Source organism: Betta splendens, chromosome 9 (assembly GCF_900634795.4).
Source record: "Betta splendens chromosome 9, fBetSpl5.4, whole genome shotgun sequence".
NCBI classification, from domain to species: Eukaryota; Metazoa; Chordata; class Actinopteri; order Anabantiformes; family Osphronemidae; genus Betta; species Betta splendens.
In genome coordinates this window covers 12,596,377-12,612,432 of record NC_040889.2, presented here as the reverse complement: position 1 = coordinate 12,612,432, position 16,056 = coordinate 12,596,377, and the positions used below count along the sequence as shown (strand labels likewise).

Genomic DNA, 16,056 nt, shown 5'->3' with positions numbered 1-16,056 from the left:
AAATCAGTGTAAATGAGACATCAGCTTTAATTAGCAGAGACTTTAATCACCTGCATCTGGTCCTTATGGACCATACGGAGCAGATGGAGCCACATGTGGAGGAGTGGAGGAGAGGCCAACAGTCAGCGTACAGACACAGATGATCAGTGGCAGCTGCTGAACTTTAAGGCTTGAGCTCGTCTCCTCCCTCCGTCCTCCTCGGCTCCACTCGCTGCCACTTAGAAAGCCTCCCTTAAAGGAGAAGCAGCCCACGCATGTGCGGCGCCTCAGAATGTAAATGACCGACACTGACTGCTCTGATGCAGATTGTTTTGCCTAACGAGCTGTGATGGAAGCCTTCAGCGCCGTTCACGGCCACTTTGAGCAGCGCGGCTTCACTTCCAGGGGCTTAAAGGTATAAACTGGCTTCTTATCTGCTTCACTTCCACCAAAACGCCTCTATTTCAAACCACAGCGAGCATGAGGCTCATCCTCATTCATCCTGACTTTATCAACACGGCTTCATCACATTATCTTTAAGCACTAAAAGCATCAGTTGGGCTTTGTTAGAGAATAAAGCAACTTGACTGAATGACAGTAAAACCTTGGATTTCTTTTGTTTCCTCTGTAGCTGATGGAAACAGGCTTTTAAATAAAAACCTGTATTATAAATAAACTGCTTTATCATGTTGCTCTTGTTATTGGAGAAACACTTTGTTTTTATTAAAGTGTTCAACCATGCAGAACCACAGTAACGGATTTAAAAGCCGTGTGCGTGCCGAAGATAAGGCGTTGTGGTGAAACGCAGTCTCCTCTGGAAGGAAATCACAGGAACGAGTGTGCGCTGTAATTCCAGGTCCACGGGCTCCGAATGTGAAGGAGAACACCGTCGTCTTCTTGTTTGGAGCCGAGTCAAAACCCAACTGGTGCCTCGGCCGGAATATGACAGTGTGAGCGGCAACATGCTTCAGAAAAGCACGGATCAGAAATCGATCTGTGCGAGTGGAAGAGAGAGGAAGAGTTCAGCAGGTCCTCACAGGTCAGGGCTCCCTCCTCCTCAGCAGCCGCTTTTAACCGGCGCCTTCCAAACTCGCTGCGCATCCAAATCTACTGTGTTATGTAAAGTTTTACCCAGCAGAGAGGAACGAGGTGGGCTGGAAGAAATGTGGGTTTCATTTAGTCGCAATAACAAACTTTCTGCTGCTGCTTCTGGTGAAGAGTTTCTCTCCTGTGTAAAACTTCGTTCTGTTGCTGTCGTGAAAACATTTTGTCCCCAAAAATTCATTTTCACGAGCTACCAACAGCCCTGCAGTGGGTTTACACACACACAGTCGTTGTGTCTGTCCACAGGAACAGCGGGTCTTCACTCACCATGTTCCACTTCGGGAAGAGGAAGTCGGTGCCAACGTACTCAAAGAAATGAGCAAAGCCTTCCTTCAGCCAGACGTCCTCCCACCACACCGGCGTCACCAGATCACCAAACCACTGCAGGGCAGACACGGCACACAGTGAGGTCAGATATTAATTGTTCCGGTCCAACACGTTCTCTACCACATCAAGTCAAATTAAGGCCTGGGCTAAAGCGAGCATATATCGAAGGAGACACAAGCTGAGATGCTTCGCTCTCCTCTGGGGGTGAGAGCAAACCTACACAGCCGCTTAATAAACGTAGACGGAACTCTGCTGATAGTGAAAACCATTTGGACCCGGCCGTTTCCTGGCAGCACGCTTTAAATGGGAATGGGCTGAGCGGTGTGTGTGTGTGTCTGTCAGCGTTGTGTCGTGAGCCGCTAGCCCCCCCACGCTGGCCTTCAGGGCTCAGTCCAGCACAGGTGAGGCTGTGGTTGAAGCACCTTAGCCGCCCGCTGCAAAGCCGCTGTCGCCACCGTACGGCGGCAGACAGTGGAGCTACAGCAGCAGAGTGGATCCAGCAGAGATTGAAGGCAGCAGACGTGACAGGTCATCACTAAAGCGCCGTGTCAGCGTTTCTCTTACGGGTGAGACGCTCTACAGCGACACAGCTTAAATGGAGTCTTAAGTGGGAACAGAACAGCGCTTCCATCTACTTTCTATCAGAAATGACCTTTTCTAGTTGAATCTCTTCTTCTGGCTTCTCAAAGACTTTAATTACTAAATAAGTCTGAGCATTAAAGTAGAAATCTGTCTCCACCTGCGTGGACTCTCAGCCCTCGGCCCATGAACTTTGCAGTGAAGTGAAGCAGAAGCGATGAGAAAGAATTGCTGGTAGTTCCAGCCGATATGACCTCCTTGACTGGGGCATGACAATGGAGAGCAGATGACTCCCACATCTGTGGGGCCTGTGCACGGGTCTCTATGTGGACATGAACATGTTCATCAGCGACCAAAGAGTGGACCTCCACCCTGCAGTGAATCCTTTGTGAGCTCAGACAAACACGTGCAGAGCTGCTCTTTGGTTCAACACGACGGTTTACATTTGATTTCTGCTCCATCTCCTGCTTTGAAACCAGTTCACTGGTTGTTGTTTGAAGTGGGTCAGCGAGTTTCCCGTCGAACTCCGCAGTTTGTTCAAGGCTCCCGACAAATAGGAAACATAATTAATTTTACACAGCCGCGACCGACTCCACGAGCAAAACTAATCCTCTAAAGTTGTAATAATTAAAAAATGTCGACTTTTTACCAGACACTTCTCAGTTTTCTTCATTAATACTTCTGTCGTCTTTCATCCTGTTTCTACCTCATAAAACACCTCCAGTAGTCGGACGCTTTCTCTGGGGAGGCTGCAAAGAGCTTCTATAGCTGGACTGTTGCCATGGTTACACCCACGCATCATGGGAGGGCTTATAACCTGCAGAGGGGGAAGCTGATGGAGCAGAGGTGAACTAAAAAGTGCTTCCACGGGAAAATGTCTGTGATTGGGGCGAATGACGATGAGTCAGGAAACAGTGATGAGGCAACGGGTGAATACGAAGATGAAGGCAGGAGCTGGTGACTACGGGACCAGGAGGAATGAACGCTGTTCAGGCTCTGGTTCACCTGGCGCCATGTTTATCACTATGACGGGGGGGGGTTCCTGCAAGTAACCTGAGGGCCTGTTATGTTGAGAAGAAGGAAGAATCCACAACCGGTCCAGTTGAAGCAGTTTCACCCAACGCGAGCCTGTTGGTGTAGAGGTTAGAGCGAGTGCAGCTCATGCCTGAACAACACAAGGAACTGTAAATAAATATCTTATGAATATATTCGCAGCGGCGGTGCAGCCGGTCTCACTTCGGAGCGAACCACGCTACAGTGACACTGAACTGCGGCTTATTTTCAGAAATGACTCTAGAGCTGCTCTTACGGTTAAAGTAACTGTACAAGACACAAAGAGCGACTTATCCGATCCAGCTGTTTCCTCTCAGTCTCTTTTCTCTGAATCCTGGAACAAAGCATATCTGTGCCTTTGATCATCCTCCTCTTCCTCACCTCCCTCCATCTGACCCACTCTGATAAATATTCATTGCTCTCTTCAGCATAGGGACCGAATCTGATTTTCACTTTCTGTTTGGATGAAGCTCCTCACAGCTCCGCGACAGCACAAAATGGGTCCCAGCAGTGGTTTGGCACAAACGCTGTTTACATCTGCGCATCTGTGAAACTATAAAAATCCTTCACAGCATCTTCTTCTCTGACTGGCTGCGTTTAAATTAACGCAATTAACAATAGCTGCAACAAACTCTCCAGCCTCCTGCTTAATTAATCTTTGTGTGGCTGCTGTTGGTTGGGGGATTTTAAGCGTGGCTAACAGCCAAACGCAGCTGGTTGAGTTCTGCCACGTTCTTTTGGATGACAGCCTAATGAACAGAGCACTAAGACGCGAGGAAGGAAGTCGTGAAGCTGCTTCTGCTCCTGCTGGAAGCTTCTGAACGAATTCAGCTTCCCCTGTAGACTGAGCTGGACTTCAGCAAAACCACACAACACAGTCCTTCTTGGCAGCGAGAGCAGAACTCAAAGTAGCTTTTTGAATGTGGACCAGTTGGAAGCTGAGAAACAAGCCTCGGACAACAACGATGAAAGCCTGGCTCCGGAGACCTCCGCACTGAGAGAACTGGCCTCAGGACCACCGGCTGCTTGGATCAGCGCTGGTCGTTACAGTGGGTAAAAGGCAGCTGGAGCCTGGATGTGCAGAACCCAGAACCTCTGCAGGTGAATCAGAGGCGAGCTTTACTCTGAGCTTCAGCACAACGTCGGCTGACGGACACGTCTGCTGGATCCAGTCATCTCATCTCAATGGTTCAACTCACTGTGCTCCAGCGTCTCTGTGACTGTCACTGCACTTTAACGGAACCAAAGAAACAAGAGCTACCACACATCCGACCTCTAGGATCAATAAATGGGAATAAATAATCCACCCCACTAACACTCTGCCTAATTTAACTTCCTAGGATTCAAACTGATGACTTCAGCAAGAGGTTTGATTTCTTGCCTGTATCCGACTGAAACATCAAAGGAGAACTTTACAATGCTTCTTGGGTGCGGTGGAACCCATCCAGCTGCTGTGACCTCTTTTAAGACTTGGATCTGTCTCAAGAATCTATTTAAAGATTGCTCAGAAGCGCTTCCAGAGCCACGGTAATTTCCTGAAGCTCAGCACCACAGACAGAAAACACCAATAACACGGTGGAAGTAATGAGCAAATAAGGTGCATCTGAAAGCCGTTTCTTAGCAGCAGCCTCCACACAGACGCCCAGTCACACACAGCCACACAAATATTCAGCGTCAGCTGATCCTGGCCGGATGCAGGTCCCGCTCACGTTTCCAGAGTGGTCCCAGTGTGAGGCTGCTCTGCTGATCTCAGATCTGTAGCTGTAGACTTAGGATGCAGGCCTCTTGGGAATCCTGCAGCTACACTCACGTCGGTGTGCTCACACCGCGGTTCAGCTGTCAGGCCGCCAGAACACACTGCAAATTCCTCCCGCATATGCTTGAGTTAATGCGAGAGCGAGAGCAAATCTGTTTTCCTGAATGTGGGCCCAGTGTTTGTCTTTGTCTGTTTTAATTAGCAGACAGCTGATGGGAGCCACTTTAACCGCTTAGTGGCTTCAGCGCAGCCGCACTGAGCGCGGCCGTTTGAGTCCTGCTGTGCACGAACGCACACAGAGCCAGCTGAAAAGCAGCCTCTTTGACCTCCGTCCTGTGGGTCTGTATCAGCTGCCAGAAACAGCCACTCCCCGTCATCCCTGAGCTTTTCTAACACACGCCGACAGCTTCCACTGGAACCAATGGAGGAGCGCATGACGCTGGTTCAGTGGCTCTGTTGACTTCACACCTGATGTTCTGCTGTGTCTCCATCTGCGTTTCCTTGCTTGTCTGCTCACACGCCATCCATCTGCTCACAACTTGAACCCGACAGCAACAGGAACGTATATGTGCGTATGCTGAACAGGAAGCAGAGGCGTGGCCACGTTAGCCTCCACAGCGAGCGCCGCCTCGCCAGCCCACAAACAACTGAAGGCAGTTCTTACGTTCCTACAAGTGAACTGGGTGATTACTGGAGGCTTTACCACTGAAAGGCTTCAGGGTGACATGGAGCTGAAAGCTGCAGCATCAGCCTCCTTTCTTCTCACTGTCCCCTCTAAACTTACAAATCAGACAAAGATGCATAAAAAGACTAAACTAAAGTGAGCAAACACGGGACAAAAACACCACTGCTGCATTTTTATGACATATTCAATAATATTTATGACTTAATATGCAGCAGAGCGTCCCACTCTGGAGCTTAACATTGTTATTCAGCAGTAGCCTGTAGCTAACATTCATCCAGACTCAGCACAGAGGAGTGTGTTCGTCTGAGGCCACATCCTGAAGGAAATTAAATGAAACGACACATTCTTCAGCTCTGCAATATTTACACTGCAGCTTTTCATTTCCATGGCGAAAATGATCCCGTGCAGCGCCGTGATCACTCCACCGCGTCTGCTGCTCTGACACTTAAAGGGACAGCTCGCCCAAATTACAACATAACCCGTCCTCTTGTCTCCCGTGGCGTCGCGCTGCTCATATAAATTACTTTTACTGGCCCAGTTTGGAGAAAGTGAGGCGTCATTTTTGCTGCTACTCCAGCACAGAAGGTTTGATGTGCTCAGAGAATTGAAAAATTAATGACCAATAACCACAGAAAGAATCGTTTTCCTCCCGTTGAGTGGAAGCAGAAATTTAGGAAAATGATCTTTAAGCAGGTGAGTGTGCAGAGTCCTAAGTCGACTACAGGGTGTTAAAGCACACAGGGTTTTATGGTTTGCTGGTATTTAGCCTGCAGTAATACTGTACAAACACACACACGTCGATATTTGACCCACAGACGTTACGAGCATCAGACACTGTCGCTTTGGGATCAAGCCTGACTCCCAGCAACGACTAGGACCAGGAAAACAATCTTCTACAATAAATCCAAATGCATTAAACCTTCAGAGCCTTTAACAAATGAAGAGGCAGGAGCTGCTCCCATTCCGTTCTCTGTGACTTCGTCTCTGTGACACTCATCTCTTCCCGTCTGTCTGTCGTTCCGTCACGTCTGTCTTCAGCGTTTAATCCTCCTCTTTTTGTTCCCACTGACGCCAACATTTACATGTTGCTCTCCTTCATCACGTCTGTCTGCTCGTCACAGTGTAATATATATCCGCTGCTGCCGAGGAGCTACACAAACACAACAGCTCCAGTCTGTTTACAAGCAGGTCGTTTGCATGCGTTAAAGGCGCATTCTGTGCTCGTCTGTTGTAGCAGCCTATGAAGGATCATTACCTAGAAGCGGGTTCAGGCTCGGAGCTCGCTGTGTGTTTTAGCCTCTGCCAAACACGCACCATCAACAGATTCAGCAGCTGCAGGTGCATCGTTTCCTGTGAAAGGATGCTGTTTGTCATAAACATTCTTTAAAGCTCCACGCTGGTTGTTTTGACGAACCCACACATGACAGGAACGCAACGTGCAAAACCTGAGGTGAATCCTAAGCAGTGTCATATTCACAAGCTATCCAGATGTCAGGGAATCAAAGATTAGCTCCTGGAAAGCAGCAGGAGAGGTAAACACGCATTGTTTACTGACACTAGGGCTGTGGGAGGCACTCAAACACTGGTTTAATAGTAAAGTGCTTCTGGATAGTTCGTTAGTGGCATCAAAAGACAAGCAGCTGTCACTCTTTGAGACTCTGTAAGTGGAATGTTTCGAGCCCCATTTATATTGGAGTCAGGTGGCTGCGACTGTTTCCTACCTGGTGGCAGATCTCATGGACGACCACCATGGTGAGCTCCATCTGGTAGGACGACGACGACACCTCGGCATCCAGCAGGATCTTCTGCTCCACGAAGACGCTGAGGCCCCAGTTCTCCATGGCAGCGTAGGGATGCTTGGGCACCGCCAGCAGGTCTGAGCACACAACATGTGATGGCTTTAACACAGCTCCTCCATTAACAGCCCCCATTGAACCAGTGAACCCCCAGCATTTCAATGAAAGGCAGCAGTGGCTCTGTCAGAATGACTGCTGGCATCAGAACATCCCATTCTGTGTTTAAATTAAACTCATGAGTCATTTTAACAACCTGTCAAAGAAGCCTTTTATCCACCCAACATGGATCTATGGACTTTTTAAGATCTGACTCACGTGTATCTGACGGAGCATGAGACTGGAGGGAAGGAAGGAAGCAGGGAAGACGGAGGCAGTAAGAAGAGACGGAGACGGAGGAGGGGGAACTAGTGTATTCACACCAGTGGACAATGAGCCTAAACAAGTACAGTGAGCTAAGAGCTAAGAGGCAGCAGCGATCCACGCTGTCCTCACAGGAGGAAAGTTGGGCTTTAATGAGCGTCTGACCTTTGCTTTTTGTGGCCAATGCTATTTTCATGTTGTTTTCTGGACTTGGCTCGCGGCTGATAAACAAAAAGCAAACCTGATTACTTGTGGCATTTTTATTAGAGCACGTGATGGTTGCAGCCGCTGCACAGTGGGAGGCTGACACTGAGCGCAGCAGGTAAAACACACGGACGCAGGCGAACGCTGGGACGAAGCTGCTGAAGCTGGGAACTGCTCTGTTTGTTCGCACACATTCATCGCTGTGGGTTTCTGTATGTGCTTCTGAGCTGAGCTGCACACGTTTAGCTCTGCAGCAGCTGTCGCTCACCCCCTGAGGCAGTCGGGCAGTAACGCACGGCTCACTCCTCGGCCCACGGTGCGGCCTGTTTTACCCAGCATGCTTCTCTGCGCCGTGTTCAGGGTTTGAGAGGAATGGAGCTCAGCTTCCTGAAGTCTGAACCAGAGCCTCCCAGCTGGATGAATGGGAGTGAATGTGGCCGAATGACAGCGTCTCACTTAACAAATAGATTAGAGGCTGATGCAAAATGCATTTGTTTACAAGAGAGAAAAATGACTCACGTCCATAACTAACGTCCCTCCGTAGCCCTGCTCCATTCTGTCTAGTGTTTCAGCACATCACCATGACAACCACTGAAATCTATTCCACAAAGCTTCTGTACACAATCACCTGTTTTATGGTACTTTGCCTACACTAGATCTACATTAGGGCCTAAATTAGATCCTCTGGCCTCTGTCTCTGCCTGCAGCCTCTCTCTCTATTAACTACTTTGTCTTTTTGTCACAGATTGAAAATATTGTCTTTATTTGTTCGCTGGGCAAAGCTGTGCATCGCGAGCGATTAGCTTCAGCCTCAGGCTCAGGGGGAACACTGGCTTTAGATGTACAGAACTACTCAGCCGGGGTTCTATCATGTACTTCGTGTAATCGCCCTGAAGACGTCTCGTCAAACCAGGTGAATAATTCCTTTATCCAGGTAGATGAAACCTGGCCTGTATTTCCAGTATTTCCTGTAGTTCCGCCAAAGCCCAGCGCTAAACACAAAAACCTAAGAATATTAGTCCGACGCGTTGCATTATGTTGTCAGTGTCAAGCTGCTCTGACTTTACACAGCTGATCCAACATCTAACCAGTCACCAGCTTCTCTATCTGCCACAAGCCTTCAGAGCCTGAGCTGAAACCAATTACTGTAGGTCCTTCATTACAGCTATAGCCACCAGTTATATTTCACTGGAGTGGATCTGATGTGGCTGATTTACAAACATCAGTGTACGCTCCCAATAACCCAGGAGTGGAACGAGGCTCGCTGCCTTAACACAGTGAGACGTCTCACCTAATACAAACTGTCGTCTGCTCTTTTTGTCTTTGCATTAAACCTGCAGCTGATAAACAGAAATCTGTGTGCAGGCCAACTATGCAGCTCGCGGCCCGCTGCTCGCCTGGAGGCGGATGGCCGCCCACCCTGAGCCTGGTTCTGGAGCGTTGACCCGTCACAGCTGGTGCTGGCATGCAGGCTCTTATTTAAGAAGCATGATATTAACATTCTAAAGTATGGGACACGGTGACGTCCAGTCTCAGCTGTGTTGTAAGTGGCTGACAGCTCATTATTCTCACGACTTGGGCTCAGACAGCAGAACTGATTGGCAAGCTAAGGGGAGCTGGAAATGCAATTGGTTTTAAGTTAAGGGGGAAATGCAAATGAGACTGTTTGGTTTAAGGTGGAATATGCAAATGATACATTATACTCAATAGACATTTAAATTAAAATGAAATGAATCGTTTCATTTTACTGCAGAATGAGCCCTTCAGGAGGTTTTGTGTGCCAACACACACTCACACACACACACACACACACACACTCTATTGTGAAATACACCCGGCATTAAATTCACCTCACATTCTGTCGCTTCTCTCGCGTGGCTGCTGCTCTGGTGTTTCACCTGGATCCTGTCTCTGCCTGCAGCCTCACTTTTATTTCCTGCTTCTCCTTTTGTCAGAGGTGGAGCATAACTACACATATTTGTTCGTCTGAGCTATGAAGCAAAACAGAGACCGGCTGCAAAATGCCCCAGAGTCATTAGCTGAATCCAAAGGTTTAAGACGCATACATGCTGGTAGTTACTGATGGAGGAAACCTGCCCAAGGGCCTGTGACTAGTCTCACCTTCAGCTTCTTTGACAGACACTAATTAAAGACGTTTAAAAGATCCAGATCCATAAAATCCTCCAGTCAGAGACTCGCTGACTATTCTGGGGGACACTCGCATGTGACAGCTGGGACTGGCTGCAGCTTCAACAGATAAGGAGCAGGAGGTCCAGTTCAGGCTCCTACACCATATAGAAGGCAATGATTTCAAAATTGCAGCTTCTTTGACTCCAGGGTTCGGTGAGGAACCCGTTTACGACCGATTTCAGCTCTAATTGGCTGCATAGGGTGACATAACAGCCCGGCAGCACCTGAATGCAGGCTGCAGCGGCTGTAGCTGGATGTGTGTGTCACATTTTTCCAAGGCGTCCGTGAATCGAGGCTGAATCTCGGGGAGCGTGATGCTGTCGCTGCTGCTGGACGGTGGCTGTAATTGCTCCAGCATCAGATTGGGTAACAGATGCACAGGGGCCATGGCTGGCTGCGGCGCCGGCTTACGTGGGTTTGTGTGTTTGGATGTGTCAGCACTTAGCGGGCAGGCTCTCTAAATTAGCTGATAATGAATCTGCGTGGACAGACTTTAAATTGGAGCGCTGTTACAGCAGCTAAGACACGAGCTGTGTCCACACAACAACTGGTGGAATGGACTTTTAGAGAGAAATATTTGAAAACCTGAACCCTCGCTAAAATGCTTTTTTGGAGTGAATGTGCTGCTTTGATTATATGTGCTGGCACAGCTTCTACACCTCTGCTGCAGCGTTGGTTCGGCCCAGCATCACTGGGAATATGTCAATTACAGAGTCTGCACCTCATAATTTCAAACCCCAACATAATATGCGATAATGTGTCTTTTAAGAGGCGAGCTCCAAATTTGAGTGTGTGGTCTTTTTAAGTTTGAGGCTCCACTACGCATCTAAGTGCTAGTCCGGTCAGAGCAGAGTCCTCCACATGAAGCAGATTCTGCCTTACTTATTATTATTTTTAATTGAGTGAAGACCCGCTTTATTTCCTCAGTGTCAGTCCAGCTCATTCTGAGCAGGATGCCGGGTTGTGAACGTAAAGCTCCTCTCTTCTTTCCTCCCACAGCTGTCTCCGCCTTCCTGCCCCCCCGGTGAAGCGCCAATTATCTTTAGCTCGTCCAGATAAGAGCTGCTCCATATTCAACATTCACGAGGAGAGAGTCTGAATGTTAAAACGGGTTCACAGCCACCAGACGACGCAGAGAGAGGCGAACATCCTGCACACAAATAGCAAACAGCTCCAGCAAATGCTGCTGGAGGCTGAAATGTTCATTACACACCATAAAATGGGTGTGTTGTGTGGAATGAACAGCAGGCTGATGAGGTTTCTGGTCGTAGAGGCTCGTCCTGACGGTGGCGCCAACGAGAAAATGAAAGGAAGCTTATTTCTAGATTTGCTTGATTAATGCTCTACATGTGCTGCTGCTGCTGCTCTCCTGTGGGATCCAGCACCGATGTTGGGTTACAGGGTCTGGCTCACAGCTGATGTCCCAGTCCACTCCCAGAGGTGTCAGATGGGGCTGAGGTCAGAACTGGGAATCAGAAGACAAACTGGGAATCCTGGCATTCTCCTCTGTCTGCCTCGTTTTTACCAACACAACATTTCAGCTGTTCAAGCTGAGTGAGTTCAGAGGGTCCTAAACGGTCACACAGGACAGACGCCTCTAACTATTTCTGAAGCAAAGCTTCAGTCATCATGGGTCCTAGTTGTACTTCTTCAACTTCTTTCTGGACCAGATCTCTGTCTGAAACGAGAGGCTGTCTTCAACAATTGCACCCAAGATTAACTTTAGGATCTAACTGGTTTCCACTGGCTGGTGAGGAGAACCTACTACTGCATTAGGAAACGCAGCCGCAGTGAAAGTGTCTTAACCAGGTCTGGCAGCCTTTAACCAGTGGAGCTGCTGCACGGCTCCGGTCCTAAAGACCGTCACTCTTACTCCTCATGCAAACTCAAAATCTCTCTGTTGCTCTGAACAAGTGGAAAATCTATACAGTGAGAGTGAGAGAGTGTGTGTAGAGGAGAACCAGAGGACAGTGACCATCAGGGCGCCCCGGGCCGCCTGATTGGCTTGGCCCGCTGCCAGTCTGGCCAATCAGAGACGCTGATTTCCCTGCAGTCATAAAAGTGAGAAATATTTTACAGCCGAGCACAGGCGACCTTTAAACTGGGGTATCATAACACACCTGGAACTGTTTAAGGGCCTGTTTAAAATGACCTGATTAGTCTCATTAGCTGCGCGGCTGTTGAAGGTATTTTTAGCCGTTCTCTTGGAGGTTGTCGGGCAGCGCTGCCTGTGTTTACATCGCAAACGCTTCCTTTGGTCACCACAGCAGCTTCATACATGCAGACGCTGTAAAAATACACAAGAATCAATGCAACGCTGCCACACGTCTGACTAGTCATTTTCACGTCACACTGAGTTCTATGAAATTAAAATGCCTCAACCTAATCCTCTGTGTTTGACAAATGTCTTCACTATTTAAAGCCACAAACTTCATGAAGTCATAAAAGCTGCTTGATGATACTATTAAAGGAAGTCAGGCCAGGACACACACATCTTAAAGAGCATCTGTGGGACCAAAGCAGACGACTCCACTGAGGAGCTGATGCTGCTCGGCAGCTGTCACAGGAGCTAGCATGCTCACGCCACGGCGCGATGTAGCTCACACACACACGCACACGCACGCACACGCACGCACACGCACGCGAACGCACACGCACGCACACACACACACACACACAAAGCAGCTGTTCTACAGCGGCTACTGCTCCACCTGAGCACCGGGTCATGAAGACGTGAGTGGTTTCCAGCAGCAGACGGGGAATTAATAAAGCCTGGTCTTTGTGTTTCCACTCTCACTCCTCCATCTGTGCCGGTTACCAACTCAACTTCCTCATGCTCCGTGCCATCTCCGCTCATTTCTCTTTGCATTTTGTCACACAACTCACTCCTTCACTCGGCCATCTGTTTCTCCGTTTCCTCCATCACACTCTCCGCCTCACCGACTGCGCGTGTTCAGCCGACCCGGCATCACGGCGGCTGTCTGACTCTAGACCCAATCAACCAAGCAGATGACGGGAAAAGCCACAACTGCAGAGTTTATACCAGTGGATAATAATGAACCTCTGAAGTCTGAAATCCATCCCCGTCGCACTAGACAGTGGCAATAGGACGTAATTAGCTGGATTTGCTGTTGTATTGTGTTAAGTGTTTTTGTGCGTTCACACATGAACATGATGAAAACATATCACCATCCACAATTAACCATGTAGATAAATATCTGCTGGTTTACTCCTGAGTGCATTAACATAATGAATGACCTATAAAAGTCTGATTAATCTCTAATAATGTCTATTAAAGTTAAAATGTAGAACTTAATTATTTTCATATTTAATAACCTCCCCTGAAAATCTGCAGGTTGAACTGATTAATGAGATCACGTCCAGGAAGATGTCATCACCGCTGCACAATTAAAGCGTAATTAGGATTCAGTGATAGAAAAGAAGAATGAATCCTTTTGTTCAAGTGTGAGAATAATAATCGTTATTTTCTGCCTTTTGAACCTCTGAGTTTAACAGACGCCTCATCCAGGCTCTGACACAATGTCACCGCTGCAGCACAATTACCGTAAAAGATTCATTGTGATTAAGTCTCATTCAATTCCACTGGAAATTCATCTTTTAACGCTAAATAACAATGACCTCATTTAAAAGCATTGTGTTGCTAATATATAATATAATATATATTATTCTGAATCCAATTTCTTCGTTTCTAAATTCCATCACCAATCTGCTATTTGGACCAACGAGTGGTGCAAAGACGCAGGTTGACTATAATAAGATGTCATCGCCGCTGTTCAATTATAAGATTTACTAGGTTTTAATCCACTTATGAAGCTAATCCAGCCTTGGGGCTAACGATCGGGCTCATTATGAGGATGTCGGCGTTTGGCTGAAGCGCTGTCCAGTGCTAGCACGCAGCTCCAGGCTGAACCAGTTCTGTCTTTAATAACACAATCTCAACATGTTAAGTGAGGTTAACTACCAAGGCCCAGAGACCCAGCCAATGCCACACACTGTACACTTCACATCATTTGTCCTTGAAGACAGATACTGTGTTAGGAAACACTTGCGTCGTGTTATTCTGAGACCTTTTAGTTGAGCGAACGAAGCAAATATCACGAGTCATCGATCTCATCATCAATCATTCAAGTTGCTCTTCCCTCCACTTATCTCTTGCCTTCGGTTGTGTCCGGCTGAATGAACTCGATGTTCATGAGGCTGGATAATGAACATAATCACAGAAACCACATACGAGAGGAACAAAAGCAACTTTTTCACTTTGCAGAGCTTCAGGTCTGAAATCAGCAAACCAAAACAGAAGCAAATGAACGGAGGAAGGCGTCGTATTCAAGGCGCCAAGGCCATTAACGAATGTTAATAGTCCCCGTGTCAGTGAGGTGTGATCAGAGCAGCTGCACCGTGCGGCTCAGGCTGCAGGAGGTCTGGGCTGAAAACATCTCTGTAAAAGGTGCTTCGTGACTAACGTGTGAACGCGAAGGACAAGACATTCAGGCGGAACATCCAGCAGTAAAAAAGACTGAATCAAACTCCGACCTCCACAGAACGTGAGTTATTACAACCCTGAGTTTATACAAAGAGGGTGTAGACGTGAGAGAAGCACAGATTTCAGAACCAAAACCTCTTCTTGTTCCATCCACGGTCAGAAAACAAAGCTTTTCATTTTCACTGCTGCATGAAGGCAGCACGTGCAGGAGCTACGGTCCTGATCCCTGTGGATGAAACCTGCCTCCTTCTGATCAACACTTTCCAGGCAGAACAAGGCTGATGCTGATGCTACGTATTGATATGCTGCATTAGAACTGCAGGCGGATCAATCCTGAGCCAGTACAACCAGTACGCACACTTCTGTGGTTGTGGGTTCTGATCAAGAACCATTAACATTCAACGGATAGACTAATTCTCCCCGTCTCATCTTCTTACTCAACCAGAACACGTTCCTGGGACACAACGAGGCGGCGCCGCCACAGAGAATACAGCGGCTCTGACACGTCCTAATTCAGTCATTGACACGTGTCCTGATTTGACCATTTAGCTGTGGAGGAGACAGGTGACTGTGCATCAGTAACCAGGAACAGCACACAGCGTCCTGACAGATAAAGCCTTAGATAGATGGACGCTGTCATTCCTCCCATTTATCATCATTTATCTGGAGCAAACAGTGGATCTACATATTCATTAAAGGCCAGAGGAAGGTCAGAACCCTACCGAGACCGAAACAAGACCCGGCCCAACAGAGCGAACCGCTCAGCTCTCATCTCTCTCTGTGATGTGCAGCTGCCATTAGCTGTTGGATGTCTGTCCAGCATCACTAGGATGCCAGCAGAAAGCTGGAACGAGAGCCAGAACCACGAGATGAACCACAGCAGAACATCGGCTGCGACTTCTAGTTTTGCATCTGCTTCACAGCAGCTTAATCTACCTTCATGTTCTAAAACGTCTTCCCAGCCTGACTCATAAGAGGCGTCAAGCCGAAAGCTCCCACTGTCATTTATCACGTTCACACTATGTCATTTATACATTTGTATAGACTGGTGGAGGATGACACTTTAAAGCCAAGTGTGTTCATTATCTTTGAAAGCACCTCACGCAGTTAAAAAGCTCTTTAGGGTGTGAGGGTGCACTCTGCCTTTCATTTAGGAGCACTCAGTCAGGACAGGACAGCACGAAGTGTTCTGGCAAGTTATTCACTCATTAACTGAGCAGTGCTTGAAACCATCCACTGGATTTGAAAACTAAGATGACACAAACCCCCGTTACGCGCCGCCCGTGTTGCTTTACGCGTCTGACAGGTGCAGGAGTCAAAAACAGTGATAAGGTCAGGTGTAAAAAAGCTGCAGAAAACAGTGAGCGTGTAGAAACACACTGAACTTCTCCTCCGCCTGCCAATAAAGGAAATTTAAATCTCAGCGAGGGAGAGCAGATGGATGCAAAGATGCAGAGAGTGGGAGAGACGTCGCCATGGCAACAGATGCTGGGTCACTGAGGCGGTGAGAGGCCAGTGA

General features: G+C 48.0%; 1 protein-coding gene across 1 annotated transcript in view; it reads right to left on the bottom strand.

Annotated features, from left to right (window-relative positions):
* Positions 1–16,056, bottom strand: part of LOC114862500 (thyrotropin-releasing hormone-degrading ectoenzyme-like) — a 66,738-nt gene that overhangs the window by 19,466 nt on the left and 31,216 nt on the right. Inside the window, exons 5-6 of the mRNA XM_029162882.3 lie at positions 7,205–7,359; positions 1,351–1,464 (exon numbers count right to left, since the gene is read on the bottom strand). Coding sequence (XP_029018715.1) covers positions 1,351–1,464; positions 7,205–7,359 — 269 coding nt within the window. The remainder of the gene's footprint in view (positions 1–1,350; positions 1,465–7,204; positions 7,360–16,056) is intronic.